The 12798-nt window shown below is 44.2% G+C and overlaps 1 protein-coding gene across 3 annotated transcripts in view; it reads right to left on the bottom strand.

The window, feature by feature from the left end:
- Window positions 1-12798, bottom strand: part of HCN4 (hyperpolarization activated cyclic nucleotide gated potassium channel 4) — a 148586-nt gene that overhangs the window by 107734 nt on the left and 28054 nt on the right. For all 3 annotated transcript variants that reach the window (XM_038420844.2, XM_038420847.2, XM_043493869.1), the window contains exon 2: window positions 4865-5288. In XM_038420844.2, coding sequence (XP_038276772.1) covers window positions 4865-5288 — 424 coding nt within the window. The remainder of the gene's footprint in view (window positions 1-4864; window positions 5289-12798) is intronic.

The raw sequence follows: 12798 nt of genomic DNA, 5'->3' as shown, positions 1-12798 counted from the left end.
GAAAGGGCTGGGCTTGCACTGCTGGGATTTGCATTATAGTCCCCAGTGGCAATACATCACCATCTGTCCCTTCCACTTGCAGCGTATCACCTCGCTGGAGAGCTCAATCTTCAGAATGTTCCAGAGCATCTGGAATGCGAATGGTAGCCACCCCTGGGCTTAGTGTCGCCGCAGCAAAGGTGCAATAAACTGCATGTTAGTCATGTTTTCAGACTCAAATTAGGGGCCGCTGCCCACTGTGAGATGGGAGAGTAGCAGGGGAAGAGGGTTCCTGATTAGCTCTTAATTGCTGATATTTTAAACAAGTTCAGTACAAGAAGCAGCCTAATTATTTAACTCCTCTTGGACCAGCAGAACAATAGCACAGAAAGGAACACATTCATGCTCCTTCAACACTACAAACTCCTGGGTTAGAGACAGTCAAAATGCTCATGTCAAACAAATCTGATAGCTTTCTTTGATGGTAATAAGCCTTGTGGATGGGGGAAAGCAGTTAATGTGGTATATCTTGACATTAGTAAAGCTTTTGATACTGTCTCTCATGACCTTCTCATAAACAAACTAGGGAAATACAATCTAGATGGAGCTACTGTAAAGTGGGTGCATAACTGGTTGGAAAACCATTCCCAGAAAGTAGTGATCAGTGGTTCACAGTCATGCTGGAAGGACATAGCGAGTGGGGTCCCACAGGGATCAGTTCTGGGTCCGGTTCTGTTCAATATTTTCATCAATGATTTAGATAATGGCATAGAGAGTACACTTATAAAGTTTGCAGATGATACCAAGCTGGGAGGGGTTGCAAGTGCTTTAGAGGATAGAATTATAATTCAAAATGATCTGGACAAACTGGAGAAATGGTCTGAAGTAAATAGGATGAAATTCAATAAGGACAAATGCAAAGTTCTCCACTTAGGAAGGAACAATCAGTTGCACACATACAAAGTGGGAAGTGACTGCCTAGGAAGGAGTACTGAGGAAAGGGATCTGGGAGTCATAGTGGACCACAAGCTAAATATGAGTCAATAGTGTAACACTGTTGCAAAAAAAAAAGCGAACATCATTCTGGGATGTATTAGCAGGAGCGTTGTAAGCAAAATATGAGAAGTAATTCTTCCACTCTACTCTGCACTAATTAGGGCTCCACTGGAGTGTTGTGTCCAGTTCTGGGCACCACATTTCAGGAAAGATGTGGACAAATTGGAGAAAGTCCAGAGAAGAGCAACAAAAATGATTAAAAGTCTAGAAAACATGACTTATGAGGGAAGACTGAAAAAACTGGGCTTGTTTAGTGTGGAAAAGAGAAGACTGAGAGGGGACATGATAACAGTTTTCAAGTACATAAAAAGTTGTTACAAAGAGGAGGGAGAAGAATTGTTCTGCTTATTCTCTGAGGCTAGGACAAGAAGAAACGGGCTTAAATTGCAGCAAGGGAGGTTTAGGTTGGACAACAGGAAAAACTTCCTAACTGTCAGGGTGGTTAGGCTCTGGAATACATTTCCTAGGGAGGTTGTGGAATCTCCATCATTGGTTGATCACAGGATGACTATGAGCCATCAATGTGATATGGCCGTGAAAAAAGCTAATGCAGTCTTGGTATGCATTAGGCAAGGTATTTCCAGTAGTGATAAGGAGCTGTTAGTACCATTATACAAGGCACTGGTGAGACCTCATCTGGAATATTGTGTGCAGTTCTGGTGTCCCATGTTTCAGAAAGATGAATTCAAACTGGAACAAGAACATAGAAGGGCTACTAGGATGATCTGATGAATGGAAAACCTGTCTTATGAAAGGAGACTCAAAGAGCTTGGCTTGTTTAGCCTAACCAAAAGAAGGCTGAGAGGAGATATGATTGCTCTCTATAAATATAATAGAGGGATAAATACCACAGAGGGGGAAGAATTATTTAAGCTCAGTACCAATGTGGACACAAGAACAAATGGATATAAACTGGCCGTTAGGAAGTTTAGACTTGAAATTAGATGAAGGTTTCTAACCATCAGAGGAGTGAAGTTCTGGAACAGCCTTCCAAGGGAAGCAGTGGGGGCAAAAGACATATCTGGCTTCAGGACTAAGCTCAATAAGTTTATGAAGGAGATGATATGATGGGAGAGCCTAATTTTGGCAATTAATTGATCAACTATTAGCGGTAGATATGCCCAATGGCCTGTGATGGGATGTTAGATGGGGTGGAATCTGAGTTACTACAGAGAATTCTTTTCTGGGTGTTTGGCTGGGGAGTCTTGCCCACGTGCTCAGGGTTTAGCTGATCGCCATATTTGGGGTCGGGAAGGAATTTTCCTCCAGGGCAGATTGGCAGAGGCCCTGGGGGGTTTTCACCTTCTTCTGCAGTGTGGGGCACGGGTCACTTACTGGAGGATTCTCTGTACCTCAAAGTCTTTAAACCACGATTTGAGGACTTCGATAGCTCAGACAAGGTTAGAAGTTTGGTATAGGAGTGGGTGGGTGAGATTCTGTGGCCTGCGTTGTGCAGGAGGTCAGACTAGATGATCATAATGGTCCCTTCTGACCTTAAAGTCTATGATTCTATGATTTTTAAGAACAGGTTAGACAAATACCTGTCAGGGATGGTCTAGATAATATTTACTGCTGCCATGAGTGCAGGGGACTAGACTAGATGACCTCTTAAGATCCCTTCCAGTCCTATGATTCTACTCATCATAAATATTTGTGCCTGAATTAATCCTATTCTGAGTCATTTGTGAATGGATACTGATCCTATCAGACATATTTATTCATCAGTATTAATAGATGGTTTTGGACAGACAATTTTCAGGCTATGGATTCGTTTGCTTCATCTACTCACAATTCATATTGTGTGTTTGGTCACTTAATTCATATGGTATTGTTTCTGCTCTCTGACTGGAACGAGGAGGCCTGGATTCTGTTCCCAGCTCTGCTTCTGACCTGCTGTGTGACCTGGGGAAAGCCACTCCCTCCGCCCATGCCTCTACTTTTCCTCCCCACTTTCATCTGTCTTCTCTATTTACAAGCTATTTGGGGCGACTGCCCCTCACTGTCTCCCCACACAGTGCCAAGCATAATGGGGCTCCAATCTTGATTGGGGACTACTACTTGGCACTATTCTAATACAAATTATTATTAATAAGGACACACAGATGAACCCCAGGGATTTCACAGTGACTGCGGACACTCCCTCCTTAGCCATGCCACTGTGGGGAGCATGACAGGAAATGGCACAATTGCATAAAATCAGTGCTCCCAAAACTGGGGAACTAGCTGGGGTATAGAGAAAAGAAAAATGCATGATGCTTGACCAGCCTTTCCTCCACTGCAGATATGCTCCTGAGACATGGGTATAAATATAGGGTGCTCCTTCCCTGCTCCTGTGGAGGGAGCAGAGGACTGGGAGATGATCAGTTCTTAGGCCATAGCCAAGGCGGGGGCTCAAATCAAACCAACCTGGGAACCAGAGTATCAGCACCTATAAGTTGGAATTTCCTTGCAGGGCCAGGGCGGTGCGGGGGGCTATCAAGCTGTGCCGGATTGTTAGGTTTCTCCTTATCACCAAATAGTGCCTGTTTGCCGGCAGATTGTCTGGCTTCTTTTTCCCCTGAACATGGTGCTTGAGAATTTAGAAAAGCTGGCAGGTTATAAATACATCACCAAGCTGTTTACTCAAGAGATAAGCATGTAATGAACTAAGTCACTTGGATAAACAAGTGCTGCAGGTTCATGAAAACATGTATCTGAGGCCAAGTCCATGTCTGTGCAGGCACCTGTAGAGAGGCTGATACCCTAAGTCAGCGTTTCTCAAATGCGGACACCTGCAGATTTATTTGCGGCCACGACAACCTCTAAAGTATGGATGGAAGTTGGGGTGCATTGTCCCCCCAAATGTATATGTTTATAGTGTGTGTATTGGGGGGGAAGACCATGTAAAGGTTCCACCACCTCCCAAACAGCTTGAGTCACAGCCCACCGCTTACCCTCCGTCTCCCCTCCCAGAAAGCAGTGGCCCCTCCCTGCAGCACCCAGCTGTTGCTCCTGAAGAGCTGTTACCAAGGGCAGCGAGATGCGCTGCCTTGGTGTTTGTGCTGGTGCCACCAGCAGGGATCAGTGCCCTGCATTCTGGGCAGCGCCTCTGGAGACATGAGGGGCCAGTGTGCATGGGGCCTGCGGCAGCTGTTGTTTGTGAAAGCAGCTGCAATGTTCAGTTGTTGGGCCACTCCTCTGATCAGCTCCCCCACTCCCACCCAGCCAGGGCATGGAGAGCCTGGAACTCTGCTGGCAGCCGGTGAGTTCCCAACCCACCTTCCCCAGGGTGGGCTCTTGCTGAAGGGCCATTGGAGATAGGGACAGAGGTGGGTCGGAACTTGGACATGTATCTGTGCATATTTGTTTGTTTTTCCTAAAGTTAATTGAATATTTTAGGAAAGGTTGTCAGAGTGGCCCCCAGCAAGATTTGGTGGCCACACTCAGAGTTGTGAGTTTGTTGTGAGAACCCCTGCCCTAGGCGATTTACCTGGTAGTGCTTTCTGGCTCTGGAAGAGCAACAGCAGGCAGACTGGCTATCCATTTCTCCTTGAGGTTACTCTACAATCTCATACGACATGCAGTGGGATGACCTGAATGTACTCCTATTTTAAACAGTGCAACATCATCCAACATTACATCACTATCCTTAAAGAGATAGTACAGTCTAAAGCAACAGTGCCTAAATTTCACCAGGTTGAGGGTCCTCCTAGCAACTTGCCAAGAGCCACATCTAGAACCCAAGTCTTCTCCCACTTACAGTGGTGTGAAATGGGAGGAACCGCGCTTCTGGTGTGAGGGGAAAGGGGCCTCAGGACCCAAGTGAACATGAAACACAGCCTCTGCTCACCTCCTCCCATTGGTGGATGTAGCGGATGAGCCTGGAGAGCCTTAGCAGACGCAAAAGGCTGAGGATTTTGGTGAAGCGCACGATGCGCAGAGCCCGGGCAGTCTTGTAAACCTCTGAGTCGATACGGGTCTCCACAATCAGGAAGATATAGTCCACAGGGATGGAGGAGATAAAATCCACCACAAACCAGCTCTTCAGGTACTTCATCTTAATTCGTTGGGGGTCAAGGATGATCTCAGTGTTATCCTCTACCACGATGCCGGTCCGGAAGTTGAGGACCAGGTCAATGAGGAAGAAGGTGTCTGAGACCACATTGAAAACGATCCATGGGGTGGTGTTCTCGTCCTTGAAGAAAGTGATGCCCACAGGGATAATGATCAGGTTTCCCACCATCAGGAGTAGCATGGTCAGATCCCAGTAGAATCTAGACAGCGAGACAGAGACAGGAGATCAGCCAAAGGAGGTGCCCCAGGGCGAGAGAGACCAAGTCATCTGCTTTATAGAATTGTACTCTTATTAGCTTCCCCAAGCCCTGCCTGCCTGTCAGAGGTATATCTAGGGCACACCAGATGACTACTGTATTTAGGCACTTAACGTAAAGTGGGATATTAGGTTGCTGGCATGGTGGGTCCTGATGGGGGTGTAGGGTGCTATGGGGGTGTCCACTCTAAAATCCTGATCAGGGCTTTGGAATAACCCAAGAGACCAAGACATTTACATGGCTGACAAAAACAACCATCATTCAAACAATAAACAAACACTAAATAAAAAAGCTAATGGAAGGGATACAAGCCCTCCCACTTCAGGCATAAGCCAACCTTTGATCTTTGGGAGTCAGAAGGAACATAGTGCTTTGAGCAGGCTCTCTCAGAACTGCCCACTGCAGGTTTCTTGCACCTGCCTCTGAAGCAGTTGGTGCTGATCACGATCAGAAAGAGGACTCTGCACTACATGGAACCTGAGAATTCAGCTTAGATTTCTCACTGTGCCTAGCATGTGCGGAGACTGGATTTGGGGAGTTTAGACAGTGCTCCATGGATGCCCATGCAGTGCAGAAATGATCAATACAGCTCATAGTCGCATGCCTGAAGATATGTATTTCATTGTCAAAGTAACCAAGGGAAACATTTCACTTCTGTGCCCTCAAAGCAGTCTCGGATACTCTGGTCTTTTCTTTATTGGTCGATCAATATTATCTGAAGGGCTCTCAGAACGGCATTCATTTTATTTTTGGAAAGCACTGTGTGTCTGAGCATAATCCCTGATGTTATAAACCACTTGCTGGTTTTACCAAGTATTAGTAGAATAGATAAGTGATCACATGATGCTGCTGCAGAAGCTAATCCAGAGTAAGACAGGCAGAAAACCTCACTAGTTTTCAGACTTTGCTGAGGAGTCTCACAGTAAGTGGCCTCACTCCAATCCTCAGAGACTTAACTCGTGGAGACATCAATGTAACGTGGCCTCATTATCACCAAGATTGCATTACTTCTTAAAATAGCAGTAAATGTCGTGTAGTATCTCATGTAGAAGTATCATAAACAATTAAAATTAAAATGTGCTTGTCAAAGTAAATGAACGAAGTGCACAGGGCAAACTCATCTATCGGCTTTGTTTACTTACTCACACAGTCACAAGATATTTTATTTATTCTTCATTTCCTGAGCACCCAATATATTCTTTGCAATGTAGAGTTCAAAGAGGAAGACAAGATCACCATCCCAAAAGACTTACAATACAAGAGATAAATTCCACTCCTATTCACACCAGGGGCACTCTTCATTGGAGCTGCTCTGGATTTTTATTGACGTAACCAAGCACAGAATTTGATCTGTGAAACAGACACAGCACATGTTTCTTGGCAAATTGGCTACATAGCCAAGATGGATTTGCATCAACCACACCCAACTTTGGGATGTTCAGAATGTAGATCTAGGTAAGAATTTTACTCCTTGCGCCTGTATCTTGGGCTAGATTCTCAGCTGGTATAAAACAGTGTAGCTCTAGCAAGTTCAATGGAGCTACATCAATTTGTGCAAGCTGGGGATCTGACCCCTCATCTTTATTTTGTTAACAAAAGACTTCTCTGTATAGATCAATGAAAACTGCACTTCCCAAACGTAAGATATATATACACAGACAAACAGACAGACAGACAGAGACACACACAACACACAGAGTGGGGATTTTCAGAAGTATTCTGCATTGGCCTAAATCTGGTCCCACTGAAGCACATCATAAGGAACTTAAGTGGAAGCAAAGTTAGGCCAACAGTGAGTGCCTCTGAAAATCCCATCAGCTAATTTTATCTTGCTCTTCGATGCATGGTCATTGCCCTGCCACATACCCAGTGCAACTGCCTACCTAACATGCAAGCACAGTAGCTGATGTTAGAAGCAATGAGATGAGTCTGTATGTCTCAGAGCATTATCATTCCATATTGCAATACGTGCTAGTACTGAACAAATCCAAGCTGCAAACTTGTTTATTAAGGGCCTGATATGATGATGCAGCTTTCCTTTTCAAGTAATTTAGATAATCACACAACAGCATGCCAGTCTGGAAGAAATTGGTATATGCGTTCCCAAGAGAAAAATTCTTTCAGCCATCTTTAATCTAACTGTTGGAATACAGAGAGAGATGCACACACAGAAAAAGAGCATTATTCCTCCCCAAGTTTCAAAGGAAGCAGAGAAAGCTAAAGCAGCAGCCAGCCCTGCATACACATAAAGGTGACAGTCGCTTTCTGCAGAGATCTTTTGATTTCTCTGCCTGCCTTTCTCAACATCAGCAGGTGATTTTAGGGTTCAGCAGAGAGTGAGAAACTGATGGCACTGGCTAATTAGTCAGTGTGTGTAACAGGAAATTTCCCACACACAGGTTGAGCAATATACTTCAATCCTGATTTGCAGAGCTCCCTCAAATTCCAGTCCACTGTAAATTAATCCAGATACAAAGCTCTGCCTATTCCCTGTGGTCCTGAATACTGCAGTCTCTGCTGCTCCAGTCCTAGGACCCCCTCCTAGCTCTGCCAACACACATCAGCCTTGACCTGGTCAACGGCAGTGCCACTGACATTATCATGCTGAGTTCTGAGTTTTGCACTTGCGCACACACACACACACAGAGTTGTTTTGTGAGGCAGACAAGCAGAGATTAAGTCATAACCTTCATTTTCATGTGGTACTTAAAGCAGAGTTTCAGCCCAGGTTTGGAGAAGTGAGTCAAGACAAATGCCATCGATTCTTTTTGTTCCTGGCATTTAGAAGGCATCACATATGGAATAGAGACAACGAGCATCTATATCCAATGTGCTGACTACTCACTAATGAGTGCCCCAAATGGCGAGCAAATACAACTTTTGGCCTCTATGAAGAAGATAACTGAGATTGAAAAGTTCCAGGATTTTGGCCTAGACACCATTCCCACACTGCAAAAAGAGGTGCCTAGTGGAATTTGCTAACCAGAATTCCTAGAACTTATAAATGCAACAATGAGGAAGCCACAGCCCACCTATATCTAGGTCAAATGCAACACACTTAGTTAAGGATCATTAATTTAGTGTCAATAGTTGCTCAGTGATCCCAACATCCTAGGGGTCAAATATCATAATGTCATTTTATACTTGCAGTAAGAAGCCTCTTTTTGCCCTTTCTAAATTGTTGACGGAAATTAATAAAAATGCATGTGACATTTGGAAGGGCTAGTAGCAATTATTAATAACCATGCACTGCATTTCTCCAACACCTCCCATGGATCCCAAAGCACTTTCCAAACAGTAACAAATTTAGCTTCATAACTCCCCTGAAAGGTAGGTAAGGATTATCACCTCCATTTTACAGATGAGGAACCGGAGACATGGGGAAGTTAAGGGATAGTCTAATGGTCACACAGCAAGTCTGTGGCACTGCAGAGAACAGAACTCAACTCGCAGTTCTGTGCTGTGACCACTAGATCTCAAACTTTTCCCATAGTGTGGACTACAATTTACAGAGAGATTGGCTTAAGGATGTTTCCCTTCCCATTTCCTGTCTTGCTGACCACAGCTCCCCTCCCATTTCCAAAAGCTTACATAGAAAATTAACAGTAGGAATGCATGTGATTTATTTTAGCTGACTTAGTACTGGTTTTCCTCTTGTTTTGAGCTGCTCAGTCACACTGTCTGACCAGCCAGTTCTAACATACTTGCTTTTAATACAATACTATCACACACCTTAGAACTGAAAAAAAATCACACTGCAGCCCACACCCTTAACTCTGACCGGCTAATCTGTAATTTAGTTACAACGTTCTATGGATATGCCTATGAAAGAGGGTGAGCATGTGCATTTCAATCATATTTGTGTGAATTTCTGAATGGCAGTGGGTATTGCATAGCTGATCTGATTTTTTAAAAGTCACAGTGTAAATACCTAGCAGATATTTTTTTGTGATTTTTGACCAGCGAGTCAAATCAGCTTTCTGTTCAATACTGAGTGCATGCTGTGTGGACATGCTAGGATTGTTTTTTTACAACAACTGACATTAAATTAAATATTGTAGTGTTGGAAGGACAAAGTTCAGAGTGCATGCTGCAGTGGGATTTTCAGTTTTTGGCTGTGTGCATTAAAAGGGGATATTCTTATGGAACAGAAAATGATTGTGTGTCAGAAGGGTATCAGTGTGATGGTCTGGATCAATATCATGTACGGTATCAGTCTAATGTTTGGAGACTGGTATTGTGTTAGGCACGAATACTACCTTAACTTATGTTCTCCTGGATTTTTAAGTGTCCACAGTTTCATAAGAAAAATATACTTAAGCAACAACAAAGAGGAAGGAATGCAAGCTAGAATAGGGAAAGAACAAGTTAAAGAATATTATGATAAGTTAGATGTATTCAAGTTGGCAGGGCCTGATGAAATTCACCTGAGGGTACGTAAGAAACTACTGAAGCAATCTCAGATTATCTTTGAGAACTCAGAGCACAGGTGAGGTCCAGGAGAATTGCAGAAGGGCAAACATAGTGCTGTTTTTTAAAGAAGGGAGAAAAGGAGAACTTGGGGAATTACAGACCAGTCAGCCTAACTTCAGTTCCTAGAAAGGTCCTGGAACAAATTATCAAACAATCAGTTTGTAAGCACCCAGAGGATAAAAGGGTGCTGAGTAATAACCAACATGGTTTGGTCAAGAACAAATCATGCCAAACCAACCTAATTTCCTTCTTTGACAGGGTTATTGGCCTAGTGGATGCCGGGGTGGGGGGGAGTAGACATGCTATATCTTGATTTTAGTCAGGCTTTTGACACAGTCCCACATAACATAAACCAACTAGGAAAATGTGGTCTAGGTAAAATTACTATAAGGTAGATGCACAACTGGTTGAAAAAACACTCAGAGAGTAATCATCAATGGTTCACTGTCAGACTGGGAGGATGCATCTAGTGGGGTCTCTCAGGGTAATGTCTATGCTGCAATTAAAAACCTGCAGCTGGCCTGTGCCAGCTGACTCAGGCTCATGCGGTTTGGGCTAACGAGCTATTTAACTACGGTGTAGACATTTGGGCTTGGTTGGAGCCTGGCTGCTAGGACCCTGCGAGGTGGGAGAGTCCCAGAGCACAGGCTGCAGCCTGAGCTCAAATGTCTACACCACAGTTAAACGGCACCTTAGCCTGAGCCCGAATCTGCTGGCACAGAAACTGAGGGTGTCTGGTTGCAGTGTAGACATACCCTCAGGGGTCTGTCCTGGGTCTCACACTATTCAACGTTCTCATTAATGAGACATGGTGGAATCCACGAACTTACTATTGCACCTAAACTCCAGACTCAGGCATCTAAGTCAGGTGTTATGTGCCTACGTCCCAGTTTTGACTCCACTGTGATTCAGAAAACTCCTGTAAACTCTGTAGCTGCCTAAACTCTCTCCGCAACTGACCTTTTCAGAGTAAAAGTTCCCTGGGTTCCCACACTCCTGTTTCTGGGCATGTGAACAGCTGCCTCTCTCCTGTGTCTGGACACCTCTCTTCTGCCTGAGCCCCAGAGCAATTCACAAGCCAGGGGAAGAAAGGCGTTCAGCCACCTAAGTTGTGTGCAGGGCCCACTCCAGCAGACTCAGAGACTACCTAGCAGACTGGGTCCAATTCAGAATCTGGCCATCTCTTAGCTCAGTGGTTAGAGTACTTACCTGGGATGTGGGAGACCCAGGTACAGCCCCTCCCCCACCCGCCCCACCTGGCAGAGGGGGAGAAAGACGCCTCCCTGCAGCCTGGACTTAGGTGCCTATCTCCATGAAAGGGGTGAGGCTTACACACCCTGTTCTTGTCATCATCTCTCATTGGCTACTTAGGTGGGGGCTAATGTGTTGGCTTTTGTGGATTGCATTCCAAGGCGCTGATCTCTCCCTGTGCAATGGATAGGGAGTCTAGGCACCTAATCCAGCATTGCAGATCTCAGTGTTGAACCTGTGATTTTCTAGGCCTCTAAAAGTTAGGCGCCATAACGCTTGGTGTTGCAATGTCTAAATCCCTTTGGGGACCCTTTCTTAGATAATGCAGTAGAGAGTATTCTTATAAAATATGCACATGGCACCAAGCTGGGAGGGTTGCAAGCACTTAGGAGGACAGGATTAGAATTCAAAATGACCATGACAAATTTGAGAATTGGTCTAAAATCAACAAGATGAAATTCAATAAAGACCAGTACAAAGTAGTTTGCACTTAGAAATGAAAAATCAAAGGCACAAATACAAAATGGGGAATAACTGGCTAGGTAGTAGTGCTGCTGAAAAGGATCTGAGACTTTTTGTGGATCACAAATTGAATATGAGCCAATCCAAAGCTGTTGCAAACAAGGCAAATATCATTCTGGGATGTATTAACAGGACTGTCATATGTAAGACGTGGGAGGTAATTGTCCTGCTCTGCTCAGCACTGATGAGACCGCTGCTGGAGTACTAGGTACAATTCTGGATGCCAGACTTTAAAAAAAGATGTGGAGAAAGTCAGAGGAGAGCAACAAAAACTAAAAGGTTTAGAAAACCTGACCTCTGAGGGAAGGTTAAAAACATTGGACATGTTTAGTGTTGAGAAAAGAAGATGGAGTGGGGACCTGATAACAGTCTTCAAATACGTTAAAGAAAACAGGGATCAATTGTTCTCCATGTCCACTGACGGTAGGACAAAAACATAGTGAGCTTAATCTACAGCAAGGGAGATTTAGATTAGATATTAGGAAAAACTTTCTAACTATAGGGGTAGTTTAGCTCTGGAATAGGCTTCCAAGGGAGGTTGTGGAATCCCCATCACTGGATGTTTTAAAGAGTGGTTTAGACAAACACCTGTCAGGGATGATCTAGGTTTACTTGGCCCTGCTTCATCATGTGGGGGATGGACTGGATGACCTCTCGAGGACCCTTCCAGTCCTACATTTCTATGATTTTAACATTAACTCTAAATTAACAAAGCATTTGGGCCATTTTCAGCCTTCATTGCAATGCAGCCAGCTCTGGGTTGAACCAAGTAGCTTTCTGCCAATGCACAGAAATGAAGCAAAACCAAAGCCAGAATATCACCAGGAGTGGAATTTAAATTAGATACCATGGCTAACCTTCCTACTTTTACAAAGAGTGCAATGGTATATTTAATGACTACATCCCATCAAAAACACCCACCATCTCCAACAAGACCAGTCTTGGGTGCTGGTTAAGAGCTGATTCAGAGAAAAGAATTCCCCTCTACATATGGTCACTCTTTACATGGGAGTGTTTCCTACATTTCTGCCTTTAAGCAGTTTCTCCCCCTCCCCGACAAAGGAGCAGCTCCCCTCTCCTGGAGGATGCAAGTTGAATGATATATTACTACACTCACCAGCAACTTTCTTGACAGGAAAAAGGTCACAGTTTAATTCCCTGGACTGCTAGTCAGGCTAGAAATAAAAATCATTGTTTGTAAAGTGCA

The sequence above is a fragment of the Dermochelys coriacea genome, chromosome 10 (genome assembly GCF_009764565.3).
Source record: "Dermochelys coriacea isolate rDerCor1 chromosome 10, rDerCor1.pri.v4, whole genome shotgun sequence".
Taxonomy (NCBI): domain Eukaryota; kingdom Metazoa; phylum Chordata; order Testudines; family Dermochelyidae; genus Dermochelys; species Dermochelys coriacea.
The sequence above is the reverse complement of the archived record's forward strand: the minus strand, read 5'-3'. Positions and strand labels throughout refer to the sequence as shown.